This window comes from Mauremys reevesii, linkage group 8, assembly GCF_016161935.1.
Source record: "Mauremys reevesii isolate NIE-2019 linkage group 8, ASM1616193v1, whole genome shotgun sequence".
NCBI classification, from domain to species: Eukaryota; Metazoa; Chordata; order Testudines; family Geoemydidae; genus Mauremys; species Mauremys reevesii.
In genome coordinates, this window is record NC_052630.1 from 86,123,845 (window position 1) to 86,142,812 (window position 18,968).

The window sequence follows — 18,968 nt, forward strand, 5'->3', positions numbered from 1 at the left end:
TTTTATGCACAAGATCACTTTCTGAATTTAAGTGCAACCCAGGATTTATTCTGCCCCTTTCCCGAAGTCCCGCCCCCCTCACTCCATCCCACCCTTCCTTCATCACTCGCTTTCCCCCACCCTCACTCACTTTCACCAGCCTGGGGCAGGAGGTTGGGGTTCCAGAGGGGGTGCAGGCTCTGGGCTGGGGCCAAGGGGTTCGGAGCATGAGAGGGGGTTCTGGGCTGTGGGCTGGGGCAGAGTGTCAGGGTGCAGTAGGGGGTATGGGGTGCAGGCTACAGGAGGGGACTCAGGGCTGGGGTTGGTGCAGGCTCCTGCTGGGCGGCACTTCCCTCAGGCAGCTCCTGGTTGGCGGTGCAGTGGGGCTAAGGTAGGCTCCCTGCCTGCCCTGGCCCCACACTGCTCCCGGAAGGGGCCAACATGCCCCAGCTTGGCCCCTGGGGATAGGGAACCTGGCTCCACGCATTGCCCCTCTCTGCAGGCACCACCCCCGCAGCTCCCATGGGCCACAGTTCCCCATTTTCAGCCAATGGGAGCTGCGGGGATGGTGCTTGCAGGCAGAAGCAATGCACAGAGACCCCCCCCTCCATGGGGACATGCTGCACTGGCCACTTCTGGGAGCAGCGTGGAGCAGGCAGGGAGCCTGCCTTAGCAGCAGCCCTGCTACACCACGCGGCCGGACTTTTAGCAACCGGAGATTGTGATCAACTGGGAGAGTCTCCAGGATCAACCGGTCGATCGCAATTGACCGGTTGGTGACCACTGGCTTAGACTCTCCTTTTGTAAGATCAGCTTGTCTTCCCAGACTGAAGGATGAAATCTAATCTCCTTTCTACTTCCTTTATGCAGTTACAGAATATGGTCCTTTAGCCCAGAAGGTCCCCTCTTCAAAGGCTTATCTTGGGGTTACTGTGTCTTTGTAAATCTCAGGCCTGCATCTGGCCCAGACAGCAAACATAGCCTGTCTCCATGTATGTCCATTGTTTTTTATGCTGATTGAATTGGCCCAGAGGCATACAATACACAGTAGACAAGCAGAAAGATAAGTGTTTACTACCCACTTTCTGCCTAGAATCTGTTTATCGCCTTCCAGTGATCTGTCTTAACTTACATAATTTTCAATAAACACACAACACATGATCTTCACATACATTTCATAATGGCTATGATGACCAGTGTGAAATATGCTTTCAGCAAAGATCTTACATAACTCCTTTTGGAGAACCCAGGGGATACCTATAATCCTATGTACTGTGGTGCCAGTTGGAACCAAGAGCTTTCTGGGTCACAGTGGAGGAGACATTAAAAAAATTAGTTTATTATCAAAATGAATAAGGAACACTGTACTGACTGGAATAGAGAAGGGGGATGAGGAAAGTGAGGGCTTGGTGGATTCCTGCCCCCTAGTTCCAAGGTTCCTGACATATTGCACAGAATACAGGGCCTTGTCTTTAACCAACAGTCTGCTACACAGAAGATACAGACGTTCCAGGCATCTTTTCTTTGGCGGTTGCTCAACCAACTACTAAATATTTATTGCAATTGCATCTACACAATCAAATCAAGTGTGTTAGTCCAAGTATCTTAAACATTTAATACCAGACAGAAAAACATTGTCCAGGTCCACGAGGGGCAGGCTTGACAATGGATAAAGCCTGCACGTATGTGGTCTACATTTTCTAACTGACAATAGCAGCAAAGTGGGGAGTCACAAAGGAGCTACTTCTAGTCATTAGCAGCACATGTGATCACTCCACAGCTGAAGCAACTGAACTTTACCCAAAGATAACATGGAAATTCAAAACTTGGGGGTTGGAGTGTTGGATATCTCACGATATAGGCACTGGCTATGTTTGAAGCTTGTCCTTGCCACCTAGTGTGTGTCCTGAGGGTGATATTGAGTTTCCTCAATAGAATTGTCCAAATGGGATGCATGGGCTAAGACATTGTTTCAAAGGATTAAACACATCTTTAAACAAGGGTAAATATGGCATGCCTTGCACCTTAAGGAGTAAATTCTGCAAGGCGACTAGTCGGCTGATGTTAGACAGAACTGGCAGCAAGGCCAGGATGGGCAGTCTCATAGTACCGGTTATTACACCTAGGTTTCATTCTGCTGAGTGTCTATTAGTCCTGTGTGAAAAGAGCTGAGCCATACTGGGAGCAATATCCTGCTACAGAATAGCTCAAGCAAACCCAGAATTTTTTTAGTGGGGTATAATGCAGTTATGGTCTCATCATATATTCCCTATATACCCAGCTTTGGCAGGGGAAACCAAAACTGCAACTATCAGGCCAAGTCTTTCAGACCCAGCCAGCACGGACCGTCAAGCTTTCTCAGCGAATCAAATACTGAACAGTCACAGTTCAGCTTAATGTTAACAATGCAGCAGAAATCCGGTATTTTCAAAGCAGTACATCTCATACTCTTCCAAATATCTAGCTCCCGCCTCTCCAATAATGACACTTCAGTTATAATTATGTGCTCATATCAGGATGAACTTGTACACCTGCTAAATTATTTGTATTTATTATGTTATTAGACTACAATGTATCATAATCACTGGACAGATAGTAAGTTGAAAAGTTGAGATGGTTATACTGTTACAGGAATCCCTTGTGGAGTTGCTTTCATCTCAAGTTAAAGGATGCCTCTATTTAAAGAGTTCATATAAACTTGATGTATGACACTTCAAAGAGACAAACTACAGGTCCAAAACATTGTCAGAACAACTAAGCCATTACTAGATCTTTCTCATTACTAATGAAAAACTACACATAAACAGATGAGAGAATCACACTTCTGTATGTAGTTAGTTACAGTTACAAAAAGTGACCTGAGCAGACTTTTGAAAATCTAAATTGTTATAACTTAAATTATATCTAAACCATATTCTTTCAAATATAACAGTTTTCATGCTCCTTTAAGACTATTTGTATTTCAAAAGAAAGCCATTTGAGTTAGTTATTCAAGGATAGAAAGATTCCACCACTGAAGAACTCCAAAAGAAGTTGAGTTTTGTTTTTTTAAATCCAACTCTACATACATACACACACACACAAAGGTTTTCTGACCTGACCAAGAAAGGAATTTTGTCTCAAATATTTTTTAAAAGAAAGAGAATAATCAATGAAAATAGGGCTTTTGTATGAAAGTGTTTTCTCAACCTGAACTACAGCATCACCCTGCATTGCAATAATATGGAACACATTCTTGAGCTATTGAAGGACAGTTACTTTCTCCAGATTGTAACAAATTTTAGATATAAACTGCTGAGCAACATTGCTTCAGACCCACAGAGTACTTACCAAAACTAAAGCCAGCTCCAGATTTAATGTGATGTGACGCTTCAGCAGCTTGACTAGATTGTGATCTCCAGCCACATTGAGCAATGCTTCGAAGAACCTGTTTAAAATAAAGGAATATGAGATTTATTTAACATGCTCACAAGCAAAGCTTCTTGGAGCCTTAAGAACTACTGGATTGGTTTATAACACATTAAAATTTAAATACAGACATACATTCATCTTTCTAAGCAAATACTGCATCAAGTGTTGCAAAATAATTACAAATGTTTTTTAAAGTTTTGGCTATTTTAGGTCCTGATCCTGCAATGTGCAGCACGTGGGCAGACTGCTTGTCTGCATGGAACCCAAGACTTCAGTGGGACTGTGTGTGGGTTCAGCAGTCCAACTATGCACTACATGTTGCAGCACTGGGACCTTGAAAAGGGGGTGGGGGGAGTGTAATATAAGCATTTTTTAATCCTGTTTTAAATTAAGCTTTTACATGTATTAATAACATTCTGCGTAGACATCAGCATTTGCCAGAATATATTGTTTGGAAAATCTCAATCTCAGAAATTCATGGAGCATGCGCTATTTTCTGTTTGCTTTTTTTTGTAAGGAACTACTGCCCCAAATGGCTAGTGATCTATGGTCACTTTGCTCCAGAAGTTTGTGACTCAGCAGTAAATATGGACTTTATTTTCCTCTCTAAAGTTGATCATTGACTTTTCCCCTTCCATTTTACTTCTGTGCTTCTTGCGTTCTTTGCTTCTTAGGTGGTGGGAGGTATATTGTTTATTATATCTTAAAGCATGCTGTGAAGAGAAGTACAGTGCTTAACCACCACAAGATTCTACTATGCAATTTCTGCTTAAGACTGATGAGATAGTGCCAATATTTCCCCAAAGAAAAAATATTTTCCAGGGGTTTTCTTTTTTTGGAGGGAGCCAGGGGTGAAGATGGGAGAGCAGCAGTTAACTGGATCAAATGAAGCAGGCACAGTGTAAATTATTTGGTAAGTCCAGCAAAGTAAGTATGAGCTGGTCCTCAAACTGGTAGTTTAGTGTTCAGACTTTGTGTAAAAGTCAACTGCATAAGACTTTTAAGAGCATACTTTGCAAACACTATTAAACCCACTGAACATTCCCTTGAGAATACAGTTACATATGTGTCATGAACATAAAGCTAAAGGTAGTATAAAATCCCTCCTTTACCTGTACAGGGTTAAGAAGCTCAAATAACCTGGTTGACATCTGATCAAACGGACCAATAAGGGGAGAAGATGCTTTCAAATGTGTGGGGGAAGGTTTGTGCTTGGTGCTGCATGTGTTGTTCTCTCTGAGACAAAGAGAGACCAATCAAGTAATCCAGCTCTTACAGAAATGATACTATTTCTGTAATATGAGATGTCAGTAATAGCAAGGAAATGTGTTAGATTATCTTTTGTTTTAGCTTGTGAATTTTCCCTATGCTAAGAGGGAGTTTTATTCCTGTTTTTTTTTTTATTTATTTATTTATTTTAAAGTTTTGCCTACAGGGGAATCCTCTGTGTTTTAAAGCTTATTACCCTGTAAAATTGCCTTCCATCCTGATTTTACAGAGGTGCTTCTTTTATTTTTTTTCTTTATAATAAAGTTCTGTTTTTAAGAATCTGATTGGTTTTTTAGTGTCCTAAAAACCTAAGGGTCTGATCTGTGCTCACCTTGGTTACCTATTTGGTTGGTATATCATTTTCAAGCCTCCCCAGAAAAGGGGGTGAAGGAGCTTGGGGGGTATTTTGGGGAAACAGGAACTCCAAGTGGTCCATTTCCTGAATCTTTGTCTAACTCACTTGGTGGTGGCAGCGATACCATCCCAGGGCAAGGAATTTGTGCCTTGGGAAAGTTTTTAACCTAAGCTGGTGGAATATAAGATTAGGGGGTCTTTCATGCGGGTCCCCACATCTGTACCTCAGAGTGGGGCGGGAACCCTGACAATATGGAACAACAAATTTGACCAAATGTAAGTTACTTTCAGCACAGCATTTCACCTTCCAAAGAGGTCCCTCCCTTCACTGATTTCTAAGATAAGCTGAACATAAGATATCATAGTGTTTCAATAAATGACATAGTAATGACAAGTCATCTTTAAAGGCTATGTAATGCCATAATTAGACACTTTCTTAGTAGCAAAGATTTTGTTTTGGCTAAAAGGTCCATCATTCTCTTGATAAGTATAGAAGATAACACATGATCTGTTAGATGTCTGGAAACAGCATAACAGGCACATAGTATGCAGCATTAAAATGTTTGATTCATGAAACTAATGCAGAAAACACTACAATAACTTCATTGGAGACTATGGCAAACAATCATCAAATCTCAGAAAGGAAGAAAGCAGACTGCTCGTTTGATGGTAGAAGAAACATGGTGGGACACAAAATTAGATTAACAACCAGACTGAAGATACAAAATGAAGTTCCACTGGATCAAATTTTCTATAAAAACTGCCTCCCAAAAATTACAAGTTAAAATAGAAGTGGTGGCTAGAGAGCAATTAAGAGTTATACACAAGGAAAAAATCCTGAGGTTTTTTTTTTTTTTTTTTCAAATAGATGGGACAGTTTTGAAGGTAAGTAGATACGGGAAGACAACTTCAGATGGCAAGAGAAGAGAAGCAAGCTATAGTATAATTGAATGTTGCATAACCGTCTTGAATTGGTAAGTAAGCAAGTTATTAATAGTTCCCTAATTCATTCCTCTGTAAGAAATTATTTGATTACATGTTATAAGTCCTCACTCTGAGTAGGAAGTTATGAATTATTGGAGGCTTTATCTTTTGGATAGTGTATTCAGTTAAAATGTGAGAGTTTATTACTTCACAAACAAGCATGGAAAATTTTACAGAAAAACAATACTCTCATATTTCTGTCTGTGTGCCAAATGACTGCTATGATTATTGATATAATATACAGAACCATGCAAAATTGTCTAAAAATGTCTAAGTGACAGATCTGAAACACGTTAGGGACTTGGATCCTTCAAATTTTCTTGATTGCAATGTCACTGACTAGGACGGTATACTTTATTATATCAGGACAGCTGTTTTTGGAAAGGCTTTTTCTAATTTTCATCTTGCCAAGAGTTTGTAACCATTTCTTTTGGATGCAGCCCTTGCAGCAGTCACTCATGCTTTTGGGGATCTAATGGCTTTGTTTAGGCTAGGAAAAGAGATTAACTTTGGGTTGGGCTTAGCTCTTACCTAGGCAATAACTCGACCTGAAGAAAATCATGCTAAACACACTACCCTGCATCTACACAAGGAAAAGCAGTCAACTTTAGTTTAGATTTACCAAAACTATCTTAGCTAAGCCGACCCTATACCGACCCTTTTTCCTTATCAAGACAAAGCTGAGTAGTGGAGTACTACAATGCATTTTACATAGAGGTATACCTTAAGTCAACCCAGGGTATGTCTACACAACAATGTAAGCCCAGGCTCAGATTCAAGGTTGCTTCCAATCCCCTATTCCGGCTACACACAAATCTCTCAGATGTAGACTCAGACCAATGTTTCTGGGACCAGGGACAGGAGGAGAAGAAGAGCAAACTATGGACATGAGTCCCACCAGTGGCCTTAGTGCAGTCAGGAAACCCCATTCTCTCCAAGCCAGCAATTAATTCAGGAATATTTTTATGCCTATCACCTTGCAGTAAACCATGTGCCTCATTGCCTCAGAAACCTCCACCACCACTTTACTCATAGTCGAATTTCCAACATCAAACTGGCTGGCAACAGACCTGAGGCAGTATGGGGCAGCCAGGTTCCAGACAGTTATAGCAACCTGCTTCTAGATGGCAAGAGCTCCCTCATGCAGCTGTCTTTACACCAGAGGGTCAGGGCAAGCGGCTCAAAAAGCTCCAGAAATGTAGCTTTCTTCATCTGAAAGTTCTGAACCCACTGCTGGTCATCGCAGATCTGCATGATGATGTGATCCCACCAGTCTGTGCTTGTGGTCCTACACCAGAAGCATGGTCTATGTGGGGAGCATAAGCAGCTATACTGAGCAGTAACAGCTAATGCGAGTCTGCCATCCCAGCATACTCTTCCTCCTCTGCCTCCTTCTGCTCCATCATAAAATTTGTCACGTGTCTTTGGTGAGTCAGAAAATGCCACCAAAATGTCCACCAGCACCTCTTAGATGCTCCACCCTCTTCCTGACAAAAAGAGCGAAAGCACATGAAAGCAAATTACTTGAAAAGGGGTCTCCTTCATGTTGCTAGGCAAGATATATTGATGGGCTGTTCAAATTTCCTGTAATGTGCAAGGTGGGCAGTAAAGTTGTCCCACAATGCACCACACACAAAGGGTTAGAGTGGCCACATTTTGGGAGGGCACTAGAGAGTATGAAATATCATTGGTTTGACTCAGGTCTGTGAGCTGCAGAGTGGACGCTGGAGTCCAAGGTTTGAGTCCTGGCTAGAAAATTGTTAATGTAGGGTTAAGAATAACTATAGATGCTCAAGCCCCAGGTTCTCTACACAGGTCAGCTGACTCAAGTCCCACTAACCCTGGGTTTACATTGCAGCATAGACATACCCCTACAGGCCGAAGCAGAATTGGCAAGTATCTTATGTGGCACGGCTTGCTGCAAGTACAGGACATCAGCTTTCCATGATCTGCATTTGTTGCCTGTTAGCTTTGAGGTGAACTTTAAGATGTTAGGTTTGATCTGTAAAACACTAAATGGCAAGAGACTTTTCTTCCTGCATGACACTGCCACAGCCACAGGCAACAGAGGTGGTGAAGTTGGTATAAAAAGAGAGTTGCGGCCAGGAGGGGAACTCATCTACAGAACTTGTTTACCTTGCTAACCTGGAATACCTACATTTGTTGATCATTGTAGTCAGCTGCAAGAACCATCTATTTACCTAGCATTTCAGAGTTGCAGGGCTATAATAAAGTCTGGTATTTGTGGTTAACAGTGTATTTGACTCATCTTTGGAGTAAATATTTTCTGGCTTGAGGATGGTAAGTAGCTGCTAGTTCAAGTACAATTTATTTTCTTGTATAGAACTGTATTTTTACTTTCTACAGAAAGTGATTAGGACCTAGCATAAATTATTTTTACAGCACTATGACTCAAATTAAAATATATAATTAGAGATGTATATTTAAGAAGATACCTCCTTGTCAGATATTTTTAAAAATCCAAAGCTTTGTTCTCTTTTTAGTGATCACTTCTGTTCAGTCTGAAGCAAGCATTGGCCTGCTGAGCCTGAGGTTGTGATTTCAGTCCTGGGGGGGGCCACTTAGGGATCTGGGGCAAAAATCAGTACTTGGTCCTGCTAGTGAAGGCAGGGGGCTGGACTCGATGACCTTTCAAGGTCCCTTCCAGCTCTATGAGATAGAAGTTATGTTTATTCATTATTTTTTCCCCCAAGGATTTAGTCTCTTGGACTCCTCTAGCATTTCCCACACCAACAGAAGAGCCCCCCGGTTGTGTAACACATGCTGTTAAACACTAAGCAAAAGACAGAGAAACAGCATTTTGGAAGTTTAACACGTGAACTGTTCAAACATTAATCTGTCTCAGAACGCTGAAACACAGAACAGGGAAAGGACTCCAGAGGTCTGCATTTCTTTACTCTCCAGTGCACCTGCTCCACGGGGCTTAGCTTTAGAAAGCATTGTCATTTCCAGGGCCGGCTCCAGGCACCAGCTGAGCAAGCTGGTGCTTGGGGCAGCAGATTCTAGGGGGCGGCATTCCGCCCAATCCTAGGGCGGCACTGACGGGTTTTTTTGTTTGCTGCTCTGGCCGCCCTGTAGGGGGCGGAGGAGGTGAGTGCCCTGCAGCAAATTTGGAAGGGCAGCCCGCGTCCTTCCCTCCCCACCGACCGGAGCAGCTCGGAGCCCTCCCGGCAACCGGCACAGAAGTCGGGGCTGCAGGGTGAGCGCCCCCCTGAAGCCCTGGCTGCCCCCCTTCTCTCTCTCCCCCCTCGCTCCCTCCCCTTCCCCCCATTAGACCGGGCAAGCACTCTGCAGCACAGGGAGTCCCCTGGCTCCGGCCGCCCTGTAGGTTTTTTTTGTTTTGTTCTCCCCTGCCTTGCTGGCCATGCCGTTCCCCCACCCCCGCTTTGCCGCTCCAGCCGCGCCGCAGGTTGTTTTTTTTCCACCTGCTTTGCCGCTCCAGCCGTGCAGGGTTTTTTGTTTTTCCCCCACCCTGCTTTACCGCTCCGGCTGTGCTGCAGGTTTTTTTTCTTTTTCTTCCCTGCTTTGCCATTCCAGCTGCGCTGGTTTTTTGTCCCCCCCCACCCTGCTTTGCCGCTCTGGCTGCGCCGTGTTTTCTTTTTCTTTTTTTTTCTTCACCTGCTTTGCCGCTCCAGCGCCCTGTTCCCCCCCCCCCCCTTTACCGCTCCAGCCCCACCGTGGTTTTATGTTGTTGTTGTTGGGTTTTTTCCCCCTGCTTTGCTGCTCCAGCTGTGCTGCAGTTTCCCCCCCCCTCCCCCTTTGCCATTCCAGCCGCGCCGTTTTTTGGTCTCCCCGACCCTGCTTTGCCGCTCTGGCCCCGCTGTGGTTTTGTTTTTGTTTTTTCCCCTGCTTTGCCGCTCCGGCGGCCCCTCCCCACCCCCCTTTTTGACCGGCCCTGGTAATTTCTAAAAGCCACACCCCGGAGAAGAGCAAGAGGCCAGTTGAGTGAAACCTTCTTGCAGAATTGATTGGAGCCAGGAGTAGAGGGGGAGAAGAATGACTTGGTCAAACAGCAGTGTGCATTCTATCAGGATGGCGCACAAATACACACACACAGCCTAAGCCTCAGCTCTGTCCTCTTTTTCCCCACACTCAGTGACTAATGATTCAATGGACTCCAGCGTCTTCCACATTCCTCTCCACAGTTTTCCCCCTATATACCCAGGACCCCAGCGTCTCCTTTGTTTTGCCTTCCATCCCCCAACATGAGCCTTCCCTTGCCTGAACCTGACCATTCCCTCAGCCCTGGTGGCTCTCCCACTTCAAGGTGCAGCCTCCCCCGCCCTCCCTGCCCCTGGTGTCACTCCAGCCCCCGCCTCGGCCCCAGAATCTTTTCCTCCCCCACCCCATTTCCTTCATCCTAGGCTCTCATCACCGCCACCTGTACCCCCATGTGAGCCACAACACACATCTGCAGGGGCGGGGCCTCCACTTCAGGCTCTGCCCCTTGCACCTTCCCTCAGAACCGATCACAGTGTGCGCATGCCTGAGCCTCAGGCGCTCCCCGGTAACCCCCACTTCCTGAGCCGCAATATGTCTCCCCTCAGCGACCCCTTCTCCCGCGGCCGGAGTCACCCACGTGTCTCCCCCAGGGCCGCCCCCCGCTTCCCCCGCGGCCGGGGTCACCCACGTCCTCCCCCCCCGCTTCTCCCGCGGCCGGGGAGACCCACATCCCCCCCAGGGACACCCCCCGCTTCTCCCGCGGCCGGGGTCACCCACGTCCCCCCCCAGGGCCACCCCCCGCTTCTCCCGCGGCCGGGGTCACCCACGTCCTCAGGGCCACCCCCTTCTCCCGCGGCCGGGGTCACCCACGTCCTCCTCCCCCCCCCTTCTCCCGCGGCCGGGGTCACCACGTCCTCCCCGCTTCTCCCGCGGCCGGGGAGACCCACATCCCCCCCAGGGACACCCCCCGCTTCTCCCGCGGCCGGGGTCACCCACGTCCCCCCCCAGGGCCACCCCCCGCTTCTCCCGCGGCCGGGGTCACCCACGTCCTCCACCCCCCGCTTCTCCCGCGGCCGGGGTCACCCACATCCCCAGGGCCACCCCCCGCTTCTCCCGCGGCCGGGGTCACCCACATCCCCCCCAGGGCCACCCCCCGCTTCTCCCGCGGCCGGGGTCACCCACGTCCCCCCCTTGTCCCGCGGCCGGGGCCCGCACTGCCCCAGTCCCACCTCCCCACCGCCAGGCCTGTTTCTCCTTCCCCGCCAGGCGAATTCCTCCTCCTCACCCGGGTGACCCTCAGCGCGGACATCTTGGTGGGCTCTGCGGAGCACGAGCCGACCCCGACGGCTGCAGGCGAGTAGCAGTGTCCGCTGGGCCCCGCCTCCCGACGCAGACCGAGGGGCGCCAGCCAGCTCCTGGGCGGGGCTGGGAGACTGGGCCCGTTGAACAGCTCGGGGGGGCGGGGCGGGGCTCGGGTCCGGGCTCGAAGTTCCGCGTTCAGCCTGCGCCCGAGAGCCTGGGGCCCAGCCAGGGAGGGCTCACCCTGGGGCCTGGGCGCGGAGAAAGGCAGCGTCCCGAGAGCGGCGCTGGGCAGAGGGGGGAAGAGGAGCCTGCGGGTGAGAGGGTCAGGCTTGGGTGGGGCAGGGATTAGGTTCGGGAGGGGCTTACCTTTTCGGGGGGGGGCTGAGTCCGTCCCCCCCATGTTAGCCCTGCCTGTTTTGAGTGAGGAGCTTAGAACAGGAATGCATTCGGCGCATGCACTCGCTGCATGACTGCTTGGGGTGCGAAGCTGAGAACGGGTACGCTCAACACACACACCTCAGACTCTCCTGAACTGGAGAATGGAGAAGGGAACACCTGACTGGAGCAGTTCACACATCTCACAGCCATTGGTTCAGACATAACAGCAGTTTGTCCACATCTTTGAGTTGCAATATGGGGACAGGCTGATGCAAATACCTTGTCATGCAGCTTAAAAATAAGCAGATGTCCTTACTGACAGTCACAACCTTAACATTACATAAAACTGAAATGAGAGAGCTGTACAGAAATCATTCTAGACAAAAGATGCCTACAGCCTGTTACGGGTCCTAAACCACTGTGTAATATCCACACTGAGTTGGTTAAAGCACTCAAGACTAGTCTACACTAAATAGTTAGGTTGAAGTAAGCTGCCTTGTGTCAACCTAGCGGTGGAAGAGTCTTCAATTAAATTTGGCTCCCCCTGACATAAGTGCCTCTCTACTCCAATTTAGTAACACCACCTCCCAGAGCGGCACAGAGACATGGTCGATGTAATTAGGTCAACACAATGTCAGTGTAGACACTGTGCTGCTTACATTGACTCTTACTGGCTTTCAGGAGCCATCTCATAATGCCCCGCACTGACAATACAATCAATACAAGTGCTACTAGTGAGGATGCGCACCGCCGACACAAGGAGCCAAGTGTGCGCACACACAAATGATTTAATAACTGTGGTGGCTGTATGCTGATGTAAATTAGGTCGACATAATTTTGTAGTGTAGACATGGCCTCAGGGTCTCCTATCCAGCAAGGGTCCTCTCCTGCTATTATTTACCCTGTCCTCCACACTTATAATTATTAAAGTAAAATGGTATGTTTGTGTTTTCCCTTATAGACAAATCCTATAGAATTTAATAGGGATTAAACCAGCTGAATTCTATAGAAATATAATTGGGTTCTATAGACATTACTTTAAAATGTCTGTAGATTTGAATAGAAAAGGCTATCCTGCCATTAGGTTTTAAGTCATTCTATAAAATTCTACAGCAGAAATATAATTTTTCAATAAATTCTATAGCATGATCCAAAACCCCTATAGATCAATGACTGTTTTCTATGACATTCAGCATCCACAAAGGTTTATGAATTAAACTGAACTAAAGCAATTGTTTTAATAAAATCCTGTGCAAACAGTAGCAGCTAACTGAGGTGCTATATATGCTGCAAAGTTAAAAACGTTTTAAACATGGTTGTTACCCTACCATGTTATAGCAGTGTTGTTGTTTTTTTTTTAATCTTATCTGTGTGAAATGGAAAAAAAATGTAACCCTGTTAGGCAGGGAACTTGTTTCACTCCTTCACTTCAATCCATCATTTCTCTTCCTCAGCCGCAGTATCTTGGCTTCACCTTTGCTAGTGAGCCTACAGTACTTTTTACTTTTCTTCCTCCTGTGAGATTTTTTTCCCCTTACTGTAGTGTCCATGCTGGCCAGAAATAAAAAAGTCACATCCTGTTTAAATGTGGCTGTGATGCAGTTATTTTTGAAGTGTAGGTGGAATGTAGAACAGTCCCATACCTCACTGTGGGGAGGAAGAGTGCAGGGGTAGGTTTGTTGAGGAGGATGCAAGTGGAGGCAGGGACAGACTGGCCAGTGGAGAGAGTAAGATCTGGCTTGGGGAGGGGTAGTCCTGCTGGAGAAGAAAGAAAAGCTGGCTGAGAGTGGGTAGAGTGGGAATAGGGACAGACTGGCTGGAAGGATAGAAGTGGAGATGGGGACACCAGGATGCTGGCCAGGTGATAGTGCTGCTGAAAAGGATCTGTTAGTTCTAGTGGATCACAAATTGAATATGAGTCAACAATGTGATGCAGCTGTGAAAAAGACTTTTCTCATTCTGGAGTGTATTAACAGGAGTGTCGAATGTAAGACATGGGAAGTAATTATTCAGGTCAGTCTGCACTCTGCTGGAGTACTGTGCAAATCCTGAGTACCACACTTAGGAAAGACATGGACAAACTGGAGAGAGAGCAACAAAAATGATAAAAAGTTTAGAACACTTTATCTATGAGGAAATGTTAAAAACCACAGGCATATTTAGTCTTGAGAAAAGAAGACTGAGGGAGAACCTGACAGTCTTCAAATATATTAAGGGCTGTTATAAAGAGGACAGTGACCTATTTTTCTCCATGTTCACTGAAGGTAACAAGAAGTAGTAGGCTTAATCTGCAGCAATGGAGATTTAGGTTACATATTAGGAAAACCTTTCTAACTATAAATTAAGCTCTGGAATAGGCTTCCAAGGGAGGTTATAGAAACCTCATCGTTGGAGATTTTTAAGAGCAGGTTGAACAAACACCTGTCAGGGATGGTCTAGGTTTATTTGACTCTGCCTCAGCATGGGGGTGAATTTCATTACTTCTGGAGGTCCCTTCCAGTCCTACATTTCTATGATTCTATGAATAGGAGGCATCAGCAATAGCTGGGAGGGAGATTAGAAGAAGTCCCCAGTCAGGGGCAGTAGCAGGAGGCAAAGGCAACTCAAAGCTAGGACAGTAACCCTTTCCACCCCCAAATAATTGCTTCCCCACTGCTACTTCTCACGTCTCCTAGTGGCAGAGTGGGATGTTCCATGTCAGACTTCTCCAATGCCTCATGAAGACTCTGAGACACTCAAACTTCGAGGGCCCCAGAACAGGCTCGGCTTGTTTGTGTTGTGTATTGAGAACTGTGTTGGAATTGCAAGCTATTGCTTTAAGAATGGGGGTGGTTCCTGATCCTGCAGTCAGAGTCAGCCTGGAATGAGTTAGTCTAGAACAAGCTAGGGTGAGTTACACCTCACTGCCTTATGGAGCAGCCTGCTTTGTCTCTCTCTGTTTTTGGTTAGTGCGTGTTATTGTTCTGGATTATAGGAGTCAAAGTAGTGTTACACTGCAATCTAGCAGTAAGATTATTTCATATTTCTATCCAACTTCTCACTATGCATACCATGAACATAAGAGTTCACATGAGAAGTGAACATGCAAATAATTTTCTACATCTCTGTTGGGCAGGGGTGTCGCATTTCCAACTGGAATCCTACCAGAATCATCACAGGAGAGAGAAAGACAATCTCTCTTCCTGCCCCCTTTTCCTCTGCCTGAGCAACCAGGCTACCCCTTTGCTAATAAGCCTGCAGTAATTTTACTTATTCCTCCTGTGAGAATTTTTTTCTGCAGTATAGCTTATATATTGCTCAGCCCAGTTCATTAATACAATAGAACATCCTATTTCATGCTAATGATCAGGAGACCCATTGATTATTGCTGAATTGTGTAAATTAGCAAGTAAATACAATACAAAAATAAGGATAATGTACTGCAAAATATACTCAGTTAATTTATTTTGCAGTCTAGGCCTAATTATGTATGTTAATATTTCATAAGATGTTACAGAAGTGCTAAGTATTTTTATTATTCTTATTATTACTAGTTAATGTACTGCAGTGCATTTTTTATTTAATTAAGTCTTAGCAATATCAGACCTCATTACAGTATCTGCTATGAAATTTTTATTAGAATTTTTTCTGTGTGGCCATGTAGTGCAGATTAGTGAGGCTCTAATGCAAAAATAACAAAAAAAAAATACATTTTGTAGCATTGGTATCCTGAAGTCAAAACTTATAAACTAGGATAACTTCAGAATAGGGCAACCTAACAAGCACGGCAGTTTCCCTATAATAAAATTACAGAATTTATTTTTTATAAAAAAATATTAATCATTGAATGTACTATCACAGTAGTGACTATAGATAAGGCTGAGATAGAATCTTTATTCTAAGTGGCTGTTTTCAGACTCTTGCAACTTTATCAAAAACAGTATTTTCTTTAACTGGATAACAGTTTGAAAGTGATATATGTATTTTGGAAAGTTTAGGAAAAAAAGCCTACATGGCTTTTTTTTCATGTGAAATGTATACAAGGTTCAGTTATAAACATTTTCAGAAATTTGTTTTATTTTGTGCTTGGATAACTCAAATATTGCTTTGTTTCAAAACTTCAGTAAGGACCGATGGTTGTTCCTCATTGTTATTACAAAGCCACATTTGTTCAGTCTTGGAATTTTTTAGGTAGGACACTGAGCATGCCTTCACACGGAGTTTAATTTCTTGCCTTAACTTCAGAAAAAATACTGGGATATGTTTATTTGAATATCTAACACACACATTTGAGAATAATGGATAGTAATGGAGACCAATTTAAAACATTCATATTGGATTTATAGAAAAAAATCATACAATTAAAGAGACTCACCCTGCATTTCTGGCACACTCAAAACTTCCATTGACTCTTCACTGGGAATTTTGAATGTACAAAAATGCAGACTCAAGCCATAAATCTCAGACTTTTAATGACACACATAATGGTACCTTGCACTCCTTTAGCATCTGTCTACTGCGGATCTCAAAACACTTTATAAAATTTAAGGAATTTAACCTCAAGTAAGTAGTGATTTTGACGTAAGTGATTGGCCCAAGCTAATACAGGATGTCAATGGTCTATCCAGGAAGAGTACTTATGCTTCATGCTTCAGTGATAAGATTATCCCATCCTAATTTGTTTTAAAATATTATGTATTCTCCTCTATGTTATGTGAATGGTAGATTCAAACCTAGCTTCTGAAGAATTTTTTTAGAAACAGTTTAGTTGGACAACCATGGCTTTAATTTGCTCTGTGAGTGAAATATAGGCAGGTTAAAGACATAAAACCCCCAAACAAAACAAAATAGCCATTGGGGGCAGGGACACTGCCTACCACTAATCCAGCCTAGATAATAATATTAAAATATTTGCTGCATTGAGCATTCCAGCAGCTGAAAAAAACTTTCAGATATGCTGCTCTTATTCCCTTTCTGCCTGGGAGAGCCATATTTTAAATATTTACTAGAGCTGCCTAGTTTCAATGAAAGCATCTACTTGTCAAAAATATTTAACATTTAGAGTAGCTCAGAAGCTGGAACAGTAACTTAATAAAAAGTATTTTATGGTTAGAGCTGCTGTGTGGGTAGGGTAAAACTACTTATAACTCTAATATTCATAGCCACTAAGTACATTTGAAAGGAACTCTTTGTTGAAAACATCCTGTGTTTTGCCACTTAAATGTTTGAATAATGTGAAAAATATTGTGCAAGAAAGAGCATATTTATATACATGTATATGTTTTCAGTGGCCAGTTCTTTTGTTCTGCGGAATTGAGACATGTTTCTTAAATTTATTTCTAAACTGTTGTTAAAACTTTTTTTTAATTGCCTGATTTAAGAATGAGACAAAACCATGCTGAAACAAAGAGTTGCTTTGTGGGGAGTTATATCTGAGGAAAGGGAGGCACTGTATGGGATTATTTGAAGTGGAAGATGGTTTTCTTAAATTATACAGTTAAAAATATTGTGTGAACTACTGTTCATAAAAGTATGAAGTTATAGTTGGAGTCCGAAGTAATCTCTGCCATAGAATAGTAGCAGAGCAAGCTTCTCTAAACTGTCTCACCAATGTACCTCAACCCTGCTCTAAAGTGTCACTGGGGTGAGAGGGGAGTTCAATATCCACTATCAGCGTGGAGGAAGATTATTGCCAATTGTAGCGTTGATTGTTCCGCATGGATCTCTGTCGACAGATAACTGAACTCAGTCCACTAAACTCATTTCACATGGACTACAGAATAGTGATCAGATAGTGAGACCTTTTGGTCACTAGTATCCAAGATTGTATTTGAAGTGGTAGCTTAGTAGATCAGTTTTGGAATCACTGGAAGGCTGAATGATGATCTGCATTGAATTATAGAAAAACCAAGGCAGCTTCCATTTTTATTGTACATCAATAAGACTAAACTTGTGGTTTGTCCTATCCTGTTGCAGAAGTCATTATTTATCTACTTGTAATGTGTAAATTCAAATTCATATAAAATTCAAATTGCAAAGCAACAGTAGAGGGTGCTGTGGTAAGAGACTGCTGTCTGGATTTTTAATAAATGTTTGTATTGACATTGTCAATAATTTTAAATAGATAAAGCAACAGAAATAGTCATCCAGTGATAAATAAAAGCTACATATTGAACAGCAAAGTATAAATGGAAGTTAGTTTAAAAATCAGTTTTAAGAATAATTATATAGTGAACCTCATTTATTTTTAGCAGCTGCAGCAAAGGACTGTATGCAATTTACACTTTGAAGCAAATTCTCCCCTGAGATACCTGGGTGCAATTCCCTTAGGGTATGTCTACACTACCCCGGTCGATTTAGTACATCTAGTCTAGCCGCAATGAATCAATCCCCGAGCGCTCTCCCATCGTCTTCTGTACTCCACCACCATGAGAGGCGCAGGCGGAGTTGACAGAGGAGCAGTCAACGACACCACAGTAAGTCAATCTAAGTACATCGACTTCAGCTATGTTATTCACATAGCTGAAGTTGTGTAACTTAGATTGATCGCCCCTCAGTGTAGACTAGGTCTTAGTACTGGAGAGGAGTTGTGCCCATCTTTTCAGGGAAGAATGAGATGCTGATTATGCTGGTACTGGTGCTGATGATTATTGTTTTTAATTGTCTGACAGTAGTACCTAGAGACCTTCGCAGAGATTAAAGCCCCATAGTGTTAGATGCTGTAAAAACACATAGAAATAAGCATTGTCCTAAAAAGAGTGGTTGTATATATTTATATGACAGACAATGAATGTGAAGGAAGACATAGAGACAAAAAGGAGAAGGCTTTCAATAACTTGATATGGTGGTTGGGTGCCAGAATCCCTTAGATCCCTTTGACAGTCCCAGATTAAGTGATTGGGCCAAGTTCACACAGCACATGAGTTAAACTTGTTTTAATACTACAAATGATGCTGGGTTACTCTTTTGAGAAAATCATAGGAGCCCAATCATAATAGTTAAAAATTGGCAGTTTATTAAATAAACAACCAAACAACCCTAACCAAAACAATGCCTAGTGTGCATGGCTGTGTTTTTTCAAGAGAGACTTGAGAGATTAAACTACAGAGAAGTGCCTGGTTCTGGTAATTATGCTGACTGATATCCATAGGTGTCAGATTTTGATTTCACATTTTCCCTCCAGCTAGACATTGCATTGGGTCACACTGATACCCCATAGGTAGTGCTTTTCTGTAGAACTGGTTCCGTAAATTCCATTACTTCTGGCTGTAACCCTCCCTGAGAGTCAAATCCCATGACCAGTCTGAGTAAGGGGTATCCACATGACGGGAACAGGGAAAGGAATTTCC

At 43.9% G+C, this 18,968-nt stretch overlaps 1 protein-coding gene across 2 annotated transcripts in view; it reads right to left on the minus strand.

Moving 5' to 3' along the window:
* The window catches only part of ACADM (acyl-CoA dehydrogenase medium chain), a 39,915-nt gene extending 28,515 nt beyond the window's left edge, over positions 1–11,400 (minus strand). The window contains exons 1-2 of one of the 2 annotated variants that reach the window (XM_039484224.1): positions 11,246–11,400; positions 3,310–3,406 (exon numbers count right to left, since the gene is read on the minus strand). In XM_039484224.1, the coding sequence (XP_039340158.1) occupies positions 3,310–3,406; positions 11,246–11,269 (121 nt within the window). In that variant the 5' untranslated portion in view covers positions 11,270–11,400. The remainder of the gene's footprint in view (positions 1–3,309; positions 3,407–11,245) is intronic. The other variant, XM_039484225.1, reaches the window with a different exon arrangement.
* Positions 11,401–18,968: the final 7,568 nt, after the last annotated feature.